The 18289-nt window shown below is 35.1% G+C and overlaps 2 protein-coding genes across 6 annotated transcripts in view; one reads left to right on the top strand and one right to left on the bottom strand.

Annotated features, from left to right (window-relative positions):
• The window catches only part of TGS1 (trimethylguanosine synthase 1), a 47223-nt gene extending 44605 nt beyond the window's left edge, over positions 1-2618 (bottom strand). The window contains exon 1 of one of the 2 annotated variants that reach the window (XM_045861316.1): positions 2346-2618. In XM_045861316.1, coding sequence (XP_045717272.1) covers positions 2346-2449 — 104 coding nt within the window. In that variant the 5' untranslated portion in view covers positions 2450-2618. The remainder of the gene's footprint in view (positions 1-2345) is intronic. The other variant, XM_045861315.1, reaches the window with a different exon arrangement.
• Positions 2619-2673: 55 nt separating this feature from the next.
• Positions 2674-18289, top strand: part of TMEM68 (transmembrane protein 68) — a 48366-nt gene continuing 32750 nt past the window's right edge. Inside the window, exons 1-3 of one of the 4 annotated variants that reach the window (XM_045861318.1) lie at positions 2674-2835; positions 9591-9640; positions 10282-10675. In XM_045861318.1, the coding sequence (XP_045717274.1) occupies positions 10351-10675 (325 nt within the window). In that variant the 5' untranslated portion in view covers positions 2674-2835; positions 9591-9640; positions 10282-10350. Of the gene's footprint in view, positions 2836-9590; positions 9641-10281; positions 10676-11768; positions 11899-18289 lie in introns of those variants that run through there. The other 3 variants (XM_045861317.1, XM_045861320.1, XM_045861319.1) reach the window with 3 other exon arrangements.

The raw sequence follows: 18289 nt of genomic DNA, 5'->3' as shown, positions 1-18289 counted from the left end.
GCCCCCAGCAACCACATATTGATGTTTCTCTCTCTCTCTTTCTCCCTCCCTTCCCTCTTTGAAAATAAATAAATAAAATCTTTAAAAAAATCTTAAAAAAATATAAGCCAGAAACCAGGGAGTTACCCTTGAATTATTCTCCTCTGAGTTACCTTTGAATTATTCTCCTCTTAACCATCCTTTATCTTTCCTTCATTCCCTCACATCCAACCTAATTCCTTAAACTCAACAGTTTCTCCCCTATATTTCCTCCTTTCTCCTTTTCCACTGCTACCACCAGAATCTGTTGCCTGGAAAATGGTTAAGTGGGTCTCCTCCTCTCAATTATCCCCCAGGTTGCTGCTGTAGCTCGGTTGGTTGGAACATTGTCCTTATATGCCAAAGGTGCAGGTTCGATCCTCGATCCTCGATCCCCGATCCTCGATCCCCGATCCTCGATCCCCGGGCAGGGTACGGAATCAACCAATGAATGCATCAATGGGGTAGAATGGCAGGTCATTGTCTCTCTCCCCCCACCTCTTCCTCTCCCTCTCTAAAATTGATAGGGAAACTTGAGAGTTAAAGATTTTAGCCTTGGCTGACAGGCTTAAGTGATTAATACACACGGAAAGCTGCTGCTCCAGGAACTGGAATGCATGGCCATGACACTAGGAGGTTGAGAATTCTACCTTTGTGCCCCAGGAAGGCAAGTGATAGAGATGGTATCTTAGCCACTGTGTTCCAGGGAGGGAATAGTTTCAGTGATGCAGCTAAAGAATTGCTGATCAACAGATACAGAAGTACTAGGAAAATCACCACTGGACTGCAACTCCTACCCAATTAACCTTTTTTCCAATCCCTTACCTACCCTTTCTTCTCCTTTTAAAAAGGTCAGCTGGAAATGAGCTGTTAAGATGGTTTTCCAAGGTACATAACCCACCGTTTTCTCAGATCACTGGCCATCTGAATGAAGAGCCCTTTAAGACTCAATCCTTTTCTGTACTTATTGGTTCTGGTAGTGACAGGCAGTATGAGCACTGACTTTACTGGTTTCAAAATCAATAAAATTTATAAAAAGAAAGAAAATCTGATCCTGTCTTCCATAAACTCCCATGTTTTTATCCTGCCTACCTCACCAACTCTATCTCCTGTCTTTGCCATTTTGCTTCAGTTTCATGAACTTGCTCCCTGAAGGCTTTAACACAGAGTTCTGCTTGCAAGAATGCTTCCTCCCACTCAAATATACCCAGTTTATTTCCAGTCACCCTTTAGACCTCTTTTCATATTCTCCTTCCTGAAAAAAAAAAATCTCTGATCTGTGGAGAAAGGTTAGGTTTTTGCTATCATAGCATCCTGTACTTCTCTCCCATAGTACTTACAACTTTATTTAACCAAATAATTGTATAATAGTTATCTTGATACTGATCTCCTTTGCCAGTAAGTATACTCAAAACATGTAGAGGAGGGCTGTGTTTTACACCCCAGTGCCAACTAGTACTTAATACAAAGGGGCACAAAAAGCATTCCTTGAATAAATATGTGATATATGAATACAAAAATAATACTTTTCACATTAAACTTAACATAATTTTTCATTTCTTTTCAGATTAATTTTCAGATTACTCCACAAAAACACATGATGACTAGTAAGAATTTCTTTAAACTAAAACTCTACTATATTAAAAGTCTCTTACATAAAATTTACTTCCACGAGTTAATCTAGCAATAAGCCTGTGAGCTGATTATGGTAAATATACCAGTTTTAGACATGAACTCTCACATGTAATATAAAGAAGGCCATCCCTAAAATCGAATTCTTTAGGCAGTTTTTTCCCCCATCCACTAGGTAGCTTACTGGTACAGCAATTTTTACCCAAAACGGATATTTTCCAAAAATAAAAGACAGCTCAAAAACGAATGTAATAGTAGTTAAACCTTCTACCTCACAAGTTCTATTTATGTGCATTTGTGCTTTAATAAATTTTAAGGTTTTAAAAAAGATATTAACCAAAACAAGTTACTCATCTTCAAAATTTCACCTTGTGATGTCACAACCATTAACGAGGTTTCATTTTATATTGCACTCCCCCCAATTCTTGTGTCCCCTCAATTTATAAATATACAAAAACATATCAGCTCTCACTTTTCATAACAGCCTGCAAAGTAGATTTATTCCTTCACTTAATGGCTAAAGGCCACCACTCCGTAAAGTCTGAGGTCATTTTTCTCCCTTTTTCTTAAACATCACCTTGCCAAAGGGTCAAACACTATGGCCGTAGTTCCATGCATCCATTACAAGTAGTCTGCACCACCTACGTTTCTGGAAAATGATCCTGCTAGAGAGGATGAGCAAAGTTTTTACTTACTCCACAAACGCCCTGGAGCACAGGCAAAGGATCTTATTATCCTCCTCCAGGTCTTCAATGAAGAGAAACATTTCGGCCACGCGGCTCCACTTCTCGCAGCACATTTTCCCACCGCAGAGGAGGCAGCCCGGAGCTAAACGGACCGGACTACTGGAGACCGAAAGGAGGCCTTGCCGGCGTGCACTTCGAATGATGAATTAAGTACAAGTCCGGGGCCACCTCAGGATGGGGCCAGCTGTGGAGACTCGAAGAAAGCAAGGAAGCCGCCACCGGAAGTGGTTCCGGAAGGCCACAGGAAGGGACCAGGTGGCGGGCGGTGTCACACTCAACATCGCCCCGGCTGCAGACACTTTCTAGCTTTTTCCTCTCAGGGTTGCGAGTGGGAAATCGGCCGCTCAATTTCTCTGCTTCCCTTGGCTGCTAAGCCACAGAAGAACTGCTTCTACTGCTGGAGGGTGAGGGCGAGCCTCCATTCCCCTCCTTCGCCGAGGTACGTCGGTCCCAGTCGTGGTGTCCCGGTGCTTCTCCCTGCCCCGGTGCCCGGGGCGCGTCAGTCCCGCCAGGCGGCGAGCTGCCAAGGCCTCGCGTCTGGTCCCCCGGGCCGCCTCGAGTTCCCGGGTGGGGCGCGCGGGCGGGTTGGGCTTTCCGCCAGACTTGGCCTTGGGCTCTGGATGGAATGGCAGGGAGGGGAGGTTCTGCTTGGGTGACAACGAAGCCATTCACCTCGGCCCGCATCTCAAAACCCCCAATTCGGCGTGTTTCATTTCTTAGTGGTGGGGCGGGGTGTCTCCAACGTCATTTGAGGCATCTGCGCTTGCCCAGTGACTTCTCTGATTCTGGGATCTGAATCGACCCTAGTGTGTGTAAAAGCTAAATACAACTATGTGGTGGTCTGGAGAATGTAGTTGAGAGCCGCATGGGTAATGGTAATAGTGCTCGCTTTCAGACAAGTCAGACTTGGAATCCTGGTTTACGCTCCTTTTACTAAATGTGTGACACGGGCAAGCAACTTAACCTTTTGAGCCTCATTGTGATTATCTGTAAAATGAGGGATGAGTAATAGTACCTGCTTCCAAATAGAGACAGGCTCATAGAGAACAGGATGACAGCCAAGGAGGCGGGGAGGGTAGGAGATTGAAGGATTGTGCAAAAAGAAAAAAGAACTCATGGACATGGCAACAGTGTGGTGATTGCGGGGGAGCGGGGGAGGTTGTGTAAGGGGACTAAATGGTAATGGAAAAAATACAACAAAATAATAATTAAAAATAGTGCCTGCTTTCTAGGGCTCCTGAAAGGACTGCTGAAATTAAATCATCAATGAAATACTAAACCAGATCTGTCATATGTGCTATTAGTAGTTTGAGTGGTATATACTTTGTACGGGGTGCAGGGCACTGTTTCAGTCCCTTGGGTTTACAGCTTGTAAAACAAAGTCTCTGTTCTCATGGTGCTGATTAATTTAAAAAAATGCATGTGTGCATAATCAGGATGTCAAAAACTGGAACACTGTTGCCAGGTTTGTAAAAAGCAGTCAGTGTTTGGTGTGGGGTGCTTGGTTGAGACTGCCCAGGCAGCTCCCTCAAGGAAGCAGGTCAGGACTTGAAGGTTGTTGGCACCCTTAGGACTTGGTCTGTGTTATTAATGCTGAGATGACATTGGTGTTTCTTCAGAACAATGATTTTCAACCGGTGTGCCTCAAGAATTTTTAAAACATGCAGTTATTAAAAGCAACTTTTGTCAGGAGCACTGACCTCTTTTCCCTTAGATTATCAAATAAAAAAAATACAACAACCAACATAACAATAGCCATCTGGTGTGAATGAGTCAAAATTATACCTATTTTTTTTTTGTCAGATCAACAAAAACTATAGTATATTTTTTGGTGTGCCACAGAATTTTAGTAATTAGTTTATGTGTGTCATGAGATGAAAAAGGTTGAAAATTACTGCTTTAGAATATAGGAACTGAGGTAAAATCCAGACATTTAGAACATCACTAATATTTTGGTTGCATTTATTCGTGAGTGGAAAGAGAAGACTAATTTTCACATGAAATGTTTATTCCCATATCCTTACTAGTGCCTTACTTTCATGTCAGAGATATGCTTATTATTTTGGTGACTTAGGGGGGTAAGGCACAGATACAGATACATCAGCGTAGATGTGCAATATTTTTGAGGTAAGGATATATTTAAGAAAATAAGGGTAGAAATGTAATTATCAAACAGAGTGGAAGATCTTAGCTAGAAGTTGAAGATACTCTAGAATTAAAAATAAAAACAACAACCTTGAAAGGTAATTCAAGTTTGAAGATTGAAATCTAAAAGGTATTGTTTTAAAGATAAAATGATTGGGTTTGCTGGGAGTCTTAACTGAAATATTAGGTAAACTTCAGCTTTATTGATTATTTAAAATACAATCCTTAAGTACTAAAACTGAGTACTGAACTGTTAAACCATTGTTAAATATGCAAAAAGGAAAAGGGAAAGTTAAATTATATTTCAGTGAGTGTTCCTTATCGTTGGCATTTTTAGCATATCTTCAATGTAGCTCATATACTAAAAGTAAGAAATGGACCTGCTACCATTCATGGTGGTAAAAGCCCTGGTAGTGTTTAAAAATAAACATATTTCCTTAAGTTTTTGTAGAAAACAAATGAAAACCTCTCTGTTTTGATTTATTAGTTTTTGAAATAAAGTCAATTATAGTCAATGTTCCTCATCAGTATCAACGTTGGTCATTGGTGATATTTCAGCTTGTTAACTTTTTCTTACAAGTTACATTAATTCCAGATGGGAAAATTAAGGTACTTTATATGTGGTGCATAGGACTGTATTTTATTGTAGATTTTTTTTTTTCCGGATAGGAAACAACCTGGAATTTCTGCAACTAAAACATTATATCTCCCCCAAAACATCTTTTAACAATTATAGTTTTTATTCGATTAAAATAAAGTGGTAAAGAGTCATGTACAGCAGAAGTAGACAGACATTGCGGTCTAAATATTTTCAGCATATCTGACAGCGGGGGAGAGATAGAGATAGAGATAGAGATAGAGTTAGAGATAGATTGACTAAAGAAAGTGTAATGAAAGCCAGAGTGGGAAGTAGAAGAACTGGGTTTTAATTCTAGCTTTTGGTCCTACACTGAATTAATTTAGTAACTTTGGGCAAGTCAACTTGGCCATTTTGTCATATTATCAAGAACAAAGTATTTTATCAACTCAGAAAGTTGTTATTTGAACTCCTCTGATAGCTCTGCAGGGGCAAGTTTTAGGACTCTGTGTTGGTCCACATTTTTGTTACAGATTTGGATAAACACAGTTTAGATCTTTCCATAGGTAACAGGCATTTTGTAGGTGGTGACAACTATGTGTGAGTCATACTATTCTCAGTGATTTATTTTTCTCATAAACTAGGTGATATGTTTTCTCATATGACCATCTATTTTGTTTATTGGTAGATCCCAGTGTTTAGAATAGTATCAAGCACAAAATACTTCCTTGATAAATATTTATTGAGTAAGTGAAGTAATAACCCAATTATGTAATTCTTTTCTGGGCCATCCCCTTTCTTGTGCACTGTATTCTGTCCCCTCTGGCTTAGTCAAGCATTGGATGCAACAATTATATTCTTTTCTGCATCATCCACTTTTCACTCTCTCATTGATGCATTATCATTGGTACTAAAAATTGCTGTATTTTCTTTTTAGCTTAAAACAACAAACTTGATCTACATTACCCTCTAAGATACCCACCTGTTTATCTGTATACCCTTCCTGCAACATTGTTCCTCTGAAGAGTCCATATTTGCTATGTTCCCAATTAATTTACTTCCATTTTTCCTTGATCTTAATCCACCTCATTTTTATCCCCATGGTATCAAAACATTTTTTATCAAGGCTTTCCAGTACCTCTTTGTTGTAAAAATCAATTATTTCTGGACTTTTCAGCATCATTTGAAACACCTGAATACTCCTTTCTTCTTGAAACACTTTCTTACTTTGACATCTAGGGTGCCACTCCTGGAAGGAGGAATCCTGGTTCCTCATTGTCTTCCCAGCTACTAAAATATTGAGTGCCCCATGGTTCAGTCCTGAAAATTTTCTTCTATTTTACATCCCTATAGGGATGCTTAGTTTAATGCTTTTCAATACTGTCTACATGTTGCCAATTCCTAGATACATTTCTCTAGTCCTGATCTTCCTGCTTCACTCTGCTTATATCCACTGCCTGTTTAATGTCTTCACTTGGATATTCAATAGAATCTTAACATGTTCAAAACTGAATTCCTGATCTTCATCCCAACCCCCAGAAGGAAACCTGTTCTTTCTGGAACTCATCTTTTCACAAGCAAGCTGCTGCTGTTGATAAGAATATTACTTAGTGCTTATATAGTGGAAGGGACTCTTCTAAGCTTTTTTTACATATAATCTCACAACAGTCTTGTTAGCTAGGTACTGATCTTATCCAGATAAAATAAAAATATATCCAGAAACTGATTTATTTTATGGCCTTCACTCTGCCACACTGTCTTAGCCACTTTTACCACTTGTCTCGATTTTTGTAAACTTGCCATTTGTTCTTTGTACGGTATATTCAGCAGTCAGTCATTTAAAATTCATCAGGCAATCTCACTCTTCTGATGCCTTCTTTATCTCCCTCAGATAAAAGCTAGCCTACGAGGCTACCTCTCTCTGCCGATTTCTGACTACCCTCCCTATCTTCCTTAGCCTATCTTGCTGCTTGTCAGACCACACCTTTTTGTACTTACTGTTTGTTTAGTCAGGAATTCTCTTTCAAATACCCATGGGGTTTGCTTCCTCACTTCCTGAGGTCTCTGCTTAAATGTACTTAGATAGGCCTTCCCAGACTACCCTCTATAACTCCCTCCCCTCATTGTACCTCCTTGCCTACTGTACATCTCTGTCGTCTTCTTACCCTGCTGTGTTATTTTTCTCTCTGGATGGGTGGGTTACTGTCCATGTTCTTCTCAATATCAGTTAATGCATCAATCACAGGAAATGACCTGAGTGGTGAAAGGTTATCTGAGATATGGTTGAAAGGATTAGGATTCTGACTAGAAAAGGATTTCACAGCTCATGATAGCTGTTCTGAAAAATGAGAGGTTGTCTAGTGGAAGAGATCCTACAGTACAGAACTAGGTCTAGTATGGAAAAGTTATTCCAGGAAAGTGTAAGGAAGATTTTTTAGTACTATGATGGATGGTTTTGAAGTTGGAATGGAACATCTTTTAAGTTTTCTATACTGAAAGGGTTTAAATCAAAATCAAGGATGACCATTCGTGGAGGAGGTTCATGCGTGCTGCCCTGGGGCACTCTTAAGGGACTGCTAGATCTCATGCAAGTTTCCCTGTAAACTCTCAATGGGAATCTGTCTGTGTACTGTCCCTCTCTCCTTTACTATGTGTATTAAGTATGTATAATAAATCAGAATGTGATTGAGGATAAGAGGTGTAATTCTATTACCAATTTGGGCTGGGGAGTTTTTAAAGTCACAAGATTTTACAATCCTATTAAAAATCGTACGTGAAACTAGATTGTTGGGGACAATTATGTTAAGCAGTAAGGGTCACATCATCAAAACAATTGGTTTTTAAGTCTAGGAAAATCTCCTTTTAACATATTTGAGAGGCTATCATAAATTTTGATATATTAACAATAATTAAAAGTTCTTTTTCTGTTTAGGTGTAATTTACCATAACGTTAAAAATGTACAGCTCAGTGGTTTCATATTCACAAGGTAGTAAGACCATCACTACTATCTGATTTGGAACATTGTCATTATCTCCCAAAAGACACCTCTGTTTCTATTAGCAGTCACTTCTCATTGCTCCCTTACCCAGTGCCTGGCAACTACTAATCTTTTTGTCTCTGTGGATTAACCTATTCTGGGTATTTCATATGAATAGAAATATATAAAATGTGGCCTTTAGTATTTGACTTTTCTTTTTTTTTACTTAGTGTGATATTACAAAGGTTCATGTATACTGTAGCACGAACCAGTACTTCATTCCTTTTTATGGCTGAATAATACTCTGTTATGTGGTGTAGCACATTTTGTTTATTCATTCATCAGTTGGTGGACACTTGCTTTGTTTCTACTTTTTAGCTGTTATGAATAATGTTCCTGTCAACATTTGTGTACAGATTTTTGTGTGAGTGTGTTTTCAGTCTTCTTGGATATAAACCAAGTAATAGAATTGCTGGGTCATATGGTAACTCTATGATAACTCAAATTTTTGAGGAGGTGCCAAACAGATTTCCACAGTAGCTGTACCATTTTACATTCCCACCAGCAATGCGTAAAGCTTCTAATTTCTTCACATCATCATCAACACTTGTTATTCTCCATTTTTTTTTATTATAGCCATCCTAGTAGGGAAAGCTTTAAGTTTAAAAAATATTAAGTTTTTCTATGTTGGATTCTAAATGATCAAACACTGGTAAATTATAGTGATTTGACTCTTTAGATGGTTTGATTAAAATGTGATGTAAATAAAGGCCAGTCTTAACATATGCTGTGTTTACTTCTATTACCATAATAGGCCCAGATTTTCTCACAAATAAATGCTTACAAGGAAATTAGACTAAGTTTTTCATCTTGGGAAGAATAAGTCAAAGTGCATGCCCTGCTAATAAGACAATTAGCAAGATAATCTTGGCATAAAGACAACATATAATTGCTTTTATATTTCTTTCTGTCTCCTCCATCTCTTTCTTTTATTTATTTCCTGTTCATCTGCAAAGGATTTGAGATCATTTTCATTATGATTATATTATATGGAATAATGATAAAATATCTCTAAGAATAGAAGGCAGTCTTATATAGGAGATCATGATGGTAAGGGCCAGTATAAATGTATCATCAAATATCATGTTTGATGATCAGCTTATTATCTGACAAAGTTACTAAAAAGAGACATAGTCACTTACACATCTGAACTTCATACTTTTTGTCCAAAGAAGCAAAGTTTTTCATAGCTCTGAATTAAAAAAAAAAAAAAGCCTCAGCTGGGACTTTAAATAGTAGAACAATGTATAGATGTGTCCTCACTAAACATTGGTAAAGTATAATTTTTAATTGTGATACACTAATATAGGCTATATTCATATTTGTCACACATTTGTGCATGCCTCTTGCTATTTTATGGAAATTCTAACTCTAGGTATTAATGATTATCTTTTTAAAAATATTTTTCTTTTATTTGTATACTGTGTTTTTTAGATTACATATGTAGATGCTTGGGACAAGATATTTATCTACCATAATTTCTGGTAAGTTAAGTGACTGTATTAGAGAGTTACATAAAATAATTGTATGTCTGTATTTTAAGTCACTTAATATTTAAGAGAAGTTTTAGTGACTATAAGATAAAAATGATACTGATAAATTTTTATTATTACATATGACAAAATAATAAAGAACTTTTCTGTAAACCTGCTTTTAAAAGAACTTTTCTGTAGACCTGCTTGTAAAAGATAATATCCAAAAATGTATGTCCTCATTTCCTAAAGATTTGGGATACCTTTATTGAATTAGATATCGATGTTATCTTTTGTTATCTCTTTTGAGATAACAGAGTTATCTCAACATAATGTGGTATAAAATACTAGCATTAAGTATGATCTGCTTAAGATAAAAGTCAAATTATTAAAATCAATCTGAAATTTTACTCTTCAAGCTTATTTTCCTCTCCCAATTATAAGTTGTGAGTTATTTTCAAAGCTAAACCCAATACACTTCATAAGTGGACAAATGAAACCTTATAATTTTTACATCTAAATCTGCAACAAAGTTAACCATTAACAATTTACTCATTTTTGGTATTAGTGATTCTAGATAATACTTATGTAAACTAAAACATTTAACTTCTTAGCTGTTAAAAGAATAACAATGGATTATTTTTCCCTTCTAGTGGCAAAATTAAAGACTTGTCATGACAATGAAGAAAGAGACTGAATTTGTCATTTTCACCTAAAGAAAAATGATAGACAAAAATCAAACCTGTGCTACAGGACAGGATTCTATGCCCTATATGAGTTGTCTGATTCACATATTTGAAGAATGGTTTGGAGTGGAGCAATTGGAGGACTATTTGAATTTTGCAAACTATCTATTATGGGTTTTTACACCACTAATACTTTTAATACTTCCTTACTTTACTATTTTTCTCCTCTACCTTACTATTATTTTTTTACACATTTATAAGAGGAAGAATGTATTAAAAAAAGCCTATTCTCATAATTTATGGGATGGTGCAAGGAAGACGGTAGCAACTCTGTGGGATGGACATGCAGCAGTTTGGCATGGTAAGCAAGATTACTTTGATCTCTCTGTGTTGCTAATTGTATTTGTGGCACAGAAACTGTATCATTCCATTTTATTGATTGAGAAGATAATGAAAAATAATGGAAGAGATATTAACTATTTCTTGTTATGTATTTGCATGCATTGTGAATATATGTCTTTCTTAAAATGATTGTTTCCAAACATACTAGTGTCCACTAAAACAAGAACTACACAGCCATTAGACTATTACTATTACTATAAGTTAAATATAACAATTTATATTTAAGACATCTAAAAGGGTAAGAGACTATTTAAAACAATATAGAAAACTGTTTTGAAAATACTTTAATTATTTATCATTTACTTACATTTTACTTAAGATAAGTTTGACTTTCCCAGTATAGGGATTTTTAAAAAATGAATATTATATGTAATTTGTAAACCAAAATTTATCTTTTTTTGATATTATTCACTTTATAGGTCATTATACCTTTCTCAATAAATGAGAGAGCAATAAGTTTCTCTTCAGGATGTTCATCTTTTTCTTTGTTATTTCAGAAAATGTGATTTTTGTGCATGTAATGATTGGTGGTTCTTCATTTGGCTTTCATGAAAATTGCTCTCTAGTAGCCTATTTTCAAGAACTTGGTGTTTACCAATATTTTTACCTTACTTGTTGGTTTCTTTTGTTTTAGACTATTAAAAAATACAGAAGATTGAGTAGGCTTGTAATAAAGATGTGCCTTCTGTATCATGTTGTTGAGCTTTGAAGTGGTTTCACGGAAAGAAATGAAAGGTAGCACAAATTTTGAAATAGACACTTGAGTAATATAAATGTCAAATCACTATGTTGTACACTTGAAACTAGTATAATATTGTATGTCAGCTATACTTCAAAAAAATAGACCCTTAAGGATATATAAGGCTGCTCTTACCAAAGATCACCAGTAACATGCTTATTAGGTTAATGTGTTGTCATTTTAATACTACATACATTCCTGTAAGTCTTTTTTGAGCACTTAACTATGCAATATACTGTAAAATGCTTAACAAGCATTAGTTCTTTTAAACCTCATAACAAAATAGATAGGTTCTGTTACCTCCATTTTACAGTTTTCCCATGAGGAAACAGGACCAGAGATGTTATTTGCCCAAGACACACTAGGAAGCTAGGAAGAAGAGCCAGAATCCAGCCTCAGATATCAGGCTCTAAGATGTATGCTTTTGTGATCTGTGCTGTGTGGTAAGTTTGTTCCAGGTTGGGAGTTCAGGGTCAAAAGTGGTATTCAGCAGTTTTGCAAACAGGAACTATATATCTTTGATGGACTGAATTCTTAATACTTACTCATTTATGCTAATGTTCTTGCCAGTCAGTACAACTCTTCTACTCTCTGATGGTGGTTTAACATGATGAGCCAAGGCAATACTTCAGTGTTCCACATGTGTGTGTCTGCAGAGACTGCATCTATGTGGACTGCTGTTGTTTGTTGTCTTGAAAACAGTTATGCAAAAATTCAGTGGCATCATTTACAATACTCATTGGGAATACTTATCTTCCACATCTCTCTCCATATTTCAAAATAACATACATTGTAAGGAATTATAATTTATTTGTATTTCAGGTGACATGATTTAATTTGGATAAATTCAAATCCTGAACTTTGTAGCAGAATATGTAATTTTGAGGTATCCTATTTGTTGAAGTATTTTTAAATATGCCCTTATGACTCAAAAGAGGATATATATATGTGTATATATATATTTTTACTCTGTTTTAACATATGATAACATATTTTATTAGATAACTGATACTTTAAAAATGATTTTCTTTACCTTGTTCATTTAGTGACATATATAAAAGGCATTTCTGTGCATGTTTGGATTTTGTATTGGTATCAGATTAGTTTTAATCATGCCTTTAAAGAATCTTCAGAGGAATTTTTTAACTAATATAAATATTCATTGTAAAAAATGTACCAAATAAGAAAAATAAAGAAGAGAATAATAATTGCCTAATATTTATCGTATATTTGAGTCTTTTGAAATTGTAGTGTGTTAATCATTTTTTATGTGTGTGGGTAGACTAGTATTTTCAATGTCACAAAGCTCTTTTAGTGACTTCTAATGACTATATGGGACTCTGTAATTCTATAATTTAGTTAGTTACCTATTGAATTATCACTTATTTATAAATTGTTTATATAAGAATCTATCGAATGTTTTGTCATGAAGTTAAATTGTATCCTCAACTATATATAATGTAAGTGTACTGTCATTTTTCAAAAAATTCTCTGATTCTTATGTGGTGTTCCAAATAATGCCTATACTATCAAGAAACATCAATTTAATGTTTCTTTAAATACCTACATTTATAGGTAGTTTGCTTGGTGATGATGGGTCAGTGACTTTCTTACACTCAAGTTGCTTATATAGTCTTTAAACTCTAAAATCATGACTTTTTTTTTTAAAATTCCTTAAAATGTGAATGATATTTTAAAGAGCTGGACTCTTAATAGTTAATGATTTCTCCTGACAATTAATTTGATGAGGAAGAACCCTCGAGATGTTTTTTGAGAAAATTAAAAACTATATTTTAGGATAACTGTGAAGGTAATAAGGAACATAACTGTCAGTTTAGGGAAGTAAGGAATATTTTATTTTGGGACTTTTAGTTGTTTGTTTTGTCTTGTGTGTGTATGTATTGAGGTGGTTTTTGTTTTATAAAAGCATTTACTACATTGTCTTATGCTTACCTAACACCGACATACCTGGTTTGATTCATTTTCAATACAAAATTTTGGAAAAATGCAACAGTTTGTTTAAGTAGTACTTCTCTATTTCTGTTGGATAAGAGTTCCTTTTTATCTCTTCTGCCTTTCATGTACAGAAGGACTACTCAATCAGACTGCCTGAGTTCAGAACCAAGCTCTCCTCAATTTCTGGCTGGGTTACCTTGGCAAGTTATCCAACATTTTTTTCTCTCTTCCCCCTTTACTCTTTTCTCTTTTTTTCCCTCCTTACCCTCCTCTTTCTGCCCCCTCCTCCCTTCTTTTTGCAACAATTATGGTTTTTTAAAACTTGATTTTGGAAAAAAACTTAGAATCACAGAAAATTTGCAAAAATACTGTTGAGAAGGTCTGTATATTTTTTCACCCAGCTTTCCCTAATGGTAACATCTTATATAACCACTTGTATAATTATCAAATTAACAATGATACAATACTATTAGCTAAACTGCAGATTTTACTCAAATATTACCAGTTTTCCCACTATTATCCTTTTATTGGGATCTGGATACTGCCTTTAGCTGTCCTGTCTTGTCCAATCTATGATGGTTAGTTAGTTTTTTCTTTTTTGTGTTCCATGATTGTCACAGTTTTAAAGAGTATTGCTGAGTTATTTTGTAGACTGTCTCTCAATTTAGATCTAATGTTTTTCATAATTAAATTGAAGTTACACATTTTTGACAAGAATACCACAAAATTGATGATGTGTTCTCAGTACATTATATCAGAAATTCATGATGTGGGTATGTTTTATTACTGGTGACATTTACTTTGGTCATGTGGTTAAGTAGGTGTCTGCCAGGTTTCTCCACCATAAAGTTGCTGTTTTTTACTTCATAATCAATAAATATCTAGGAGCTACTTTAAAACTATGTAAGTGTAAGTAACCCATCTCAAATGGGATACTTAATTTTTCTGAATCTTATTTTCCTCTTCTGTAAAATGAGTTGTTGTAAGGATTTAGTGAAATTTCATGTAAAGTATTTAGCATAATTTCTATTACATACTAATTGTTCATAATAATCATGTGCTGCGTAATGATGGGGATACATTCTGAGAAATGCAGCATTAGGCAATTTTGTCTTTGTGCAAACATCATAGAGTATACTTACACAAACCTACATTGTATAGCCCACTATAACCCTGGAATATATCTATATGGTAAAGCCTGCTTCTGGACTACACACTTGTACAGCATGTTACTGTACCAAACAGCACGAGGTTAACTTAAGCACAAGAGAAAATGATGCAATCAAGAGATGCAGTGAAGATGAGGTATATGAGGTTGCTGCCAGTGTAGTATGGCATATTGTTTTATAGAAAAGTTTTTTTTTAATAAGTAGGGTATACTCTAAAATAATGATAAAATTATAGTAAATACATAAGCTAGTAACATAGTTGTTTATTATTGGTATTAAGTATTATGTACTATATATCATTTTATGCGCTATACTTTTATAACCAGTAGCACAGTAGGTTTGTTTACATCACCCACCACAAATGTGAATAATGCATTATACTATGACATTATAATAGCTACAGCATCACTAGGCAATAGGAATTTTTCAGCTTCATTATGTATGGGAGTATGGGATCACCATGGTATACATGGTGATACATACATCAGTGATCTCTGGATAGGGAAATAGCTAAATTAACTGTGATAGGGACTTATTATGGAATGCTTTATAGCCATTAAGAATATGATCACTACTTGTGCCTAACAAGGGAAGATCTTCAAGGACGTTTGTTTTTGAACAGAAAAAGTAAGATTCATAACTGCAGTCATAGTAGAATATCATTTATGTTAAAACACACACATATATGCATGTATACAGCAGTACTAAGTGAAATGTAGGGTGTATTCAGGACCAGGAGATGAATATTCACGGGTGAGAAGTATGTTGAATGATGAACCTGGAAAGGTAAACTAAAGTTAGCTTTGAAGGATCTTGAGTGCTATACTCTATTTTGTAGGTAGTTTGCTTTCCTGAGGAGGACCCCAAAGGATGCACTGTTAATTTACCATAGTGTGTAGGATTTTTGATGACAAATTTAGAAGGGATCTAATGAATATTAATCCATTATCTGAATTAATGCTGCTGATGTCTGCAGCCAGTAGGCAGTTAACTCATTTACCATAATAAATACTGCTGTGGAAATGAGACTACTTGAACTCCAGTATAACCATCAAATCCTCTCTCTGTAGGCTAAGCTACATGGAAAGCCAAAAAATCAGGAGAGTATTTAGTGAGCATGGGGTTAGAGTAGGGAAGGTAAATAAATTTTTATTTAATAAAAATTTTAATCTATTTAACAAATCTTATTTTATTTATTAAATAAGAGCCATATTTATCACAGAATAGGGATGTTTTTATTAATGGAGCCCAAACTACTCTAAATATGCATATTGAAGTTTTTTCTCACTGGACAGTGGTTGGAATGAACAATGAAATTTGTGATTGGTTTCTCTGCACTTTTGTTGTTCATCAGATCCCCTTAGGATTGGTGGAGCATAGACAGGAGATGATGGGCTTGCACTTTGAAACTAATGTTGGGAAGAAGGTGTGATACGAGAGATTTCAGAGGTAAAATGCATAGAAGTTGGTGACCAGGTGAATGTAGAGTCTGAGAGAGGGGGAGTTGAAGTGCCCTAAGGTTTCTACTGCTGCTAGACAGGGAAACATTGGGCAGCAAGTGTTCCATTTAAATGAGCAGAAGCACAAAGGCGGGAAAACATATTTAGGGAGCCACCACTAGTCCCTATGATTCATGAAAGAATCTGAATAATATCACTTGATCGACAGTTGGGATCTAAAAGGCCTTGACAGTGTTGGACTACAGTGATAATCCATTGATGCTTTATGAGCCAGGAGTGGTATGACCACATCTGTACTTTAACAGTGACACAGTTAAATAGTATTTGCATGTAATGTTTAGTGGCACTGTGGTGAACTATAGTTTCTGTAAGTAATTAAATAGATTAATTGAATTTTTGTGCTGTCAACTAGGTGATTTGGTATTATCTAAGTAGTTTGATTTTTTCTTAATTATTTAAAAAATATTCTGGAAAGCAAGAGAAAACTTCAAGAATATTTTGTATAGACTCCTTAAAGTAATCTTTATTTCTCAGAAAATGGGACAGCTGATCCTTTTGGTAACTTCAGATAACCTCAGTGATTGTTCTGCTGAGCTTAAAGTAAATCGAATTACTTGAATTAGAATTAGGTAATTGGAAAGAAATGTTAAAAGTATAGAAACATGAAATCTTGAAATACCATTAAGTTTAATTTTTAAAAATGTTAATTCTCTAGTCCTGAAACTAATATAATATGAAATATCAACTGTATTTTTAAAAATGAAAAAATTCTTTTGTAGAATTGTGCACTTGAAATCTGTATTTTGTTAACTAGTGCCACCTCAACAAATTCAATAAAAAGGATAAGAAAGGCAAAACATAAAAATAAGAATTATTAAAAATCATTCTCTTGATTCCATTTGAAATATTACCAAATAGTTCATGCTTTCAATACTAGAATTACAGTTACCACACTTAATTTACTCTGTTTGGTAAAGACCTTATAAACTACTTTAAAAGTGAATTTTCTGTACTAAAATTTATGCTGAACTTGCTTTCTTTTTCTGCTATAGCCTTTTTTACCCTTTTTCTTTGAGCTTAATTATGCTCTTGGTCTCTGGATTCTTGCCTTGCCTTGTTGCACCCCACCCTGTGCTGCCTCTGCCCATACCCTTCTCTTTCCCTTTCTTTGGAGAAAGACTTCCAAAATAATTTTATGTAATTGATTGGAGTATAAACCAAAATAGTATTCCTTTTGTGACGTGAAAAAGTAATAATAACAGAAACATCTTAAGTTATGTATTTATAATTTTTTATTGAGACCTAATGGACATATAACATGAATTTCAGGTGTGCAGCTTAATGATTTGATATTTGTATATATAAGAAATGATCACTACAATAAGTCCAGCTATCATACATCATTACTATTTTTTCTTGTATAAGGACTTTTAAGAGTTACTCACTTAGCAGCTTTCAAATATGTAATACAGAATTATTAATTGTAGTCATCATGCAGTACATTACATCCCACATGACATTTATTTTGCAACTGAAGTTTCTACATAGTATCCCCTTTATCCATTTCACACCCCACCCCACCCTTCCACCTCTGGCAACCATGATTCTCTTCCCTGCATCTATGAACTTGATTTTGTTTATTTTTTGTTTTTTAAATTCCAGATATAAGTGAGATCATATGGTATTTGCCTTTCTCTGTCTGAATTATTTCACCTAGCATAATACCCTTTTGGTTTATCCATGTGGTTGCAAATGGCAAGATTTAATTTTTTATGGCTGAATAATATCCAATTGTGTATGTGTATATATATCATATATTCTTCATTCATTCATGTGTGGACACTTAGGTTTTTTCCATATTTTGGCTATTGTAAATAATTTAGCAGTGAACATGGGGGGGTATGTTTTTTGGAATTAGTGTTTTTGTTTTCTTTGAATAAATGCCTAAAAGTGGAATTGCTGGGCCATGTGGTAGTTCAATTTCTAATTTGTTGAGGAACCTCCATACTGTTTTTTAGTTTGATTTGGTTTGATTAGCATTTCCCTGATGATTAGTGATGTTGAACATTTTTTTTAATCCTCACCTCGGGTTATGTTTATTGAGAGAGACAGAGAGCAGGCTGCCTCCCATATATGCCCCAACTGGGTACTTGAAACCTAGGGTCGTGCTCTGACCAGGAATAAAACTTGCAACCTCAGTGTATGGGATGATTCTCTAACCGAATGAACCATCTGGCCCTGGCGATGTT

This window comes from Phyllostomus hastatus, unplaced genomic scaffold, assembly GCF_019186645.2.
Source record: "Phyllostomus hastatus isolate PE091 unplaced genomic scaffold, TTU_PhHast_1.1 phas_scaffold_21, whole genome shotgun sequence".
Classification (NCBI taxonomy): Eukaryota; Metazoa; Chordata; class Mammalia; order Chiroptera; family Phyllostomidae; genus Phyllostomus; species Phyllostomus hastatus.
The sequence above is the reverse complement of the archived record's forward strand: the minus strand, read 5'-3'. Positions and strand labels throughout refer to the sequence as shown.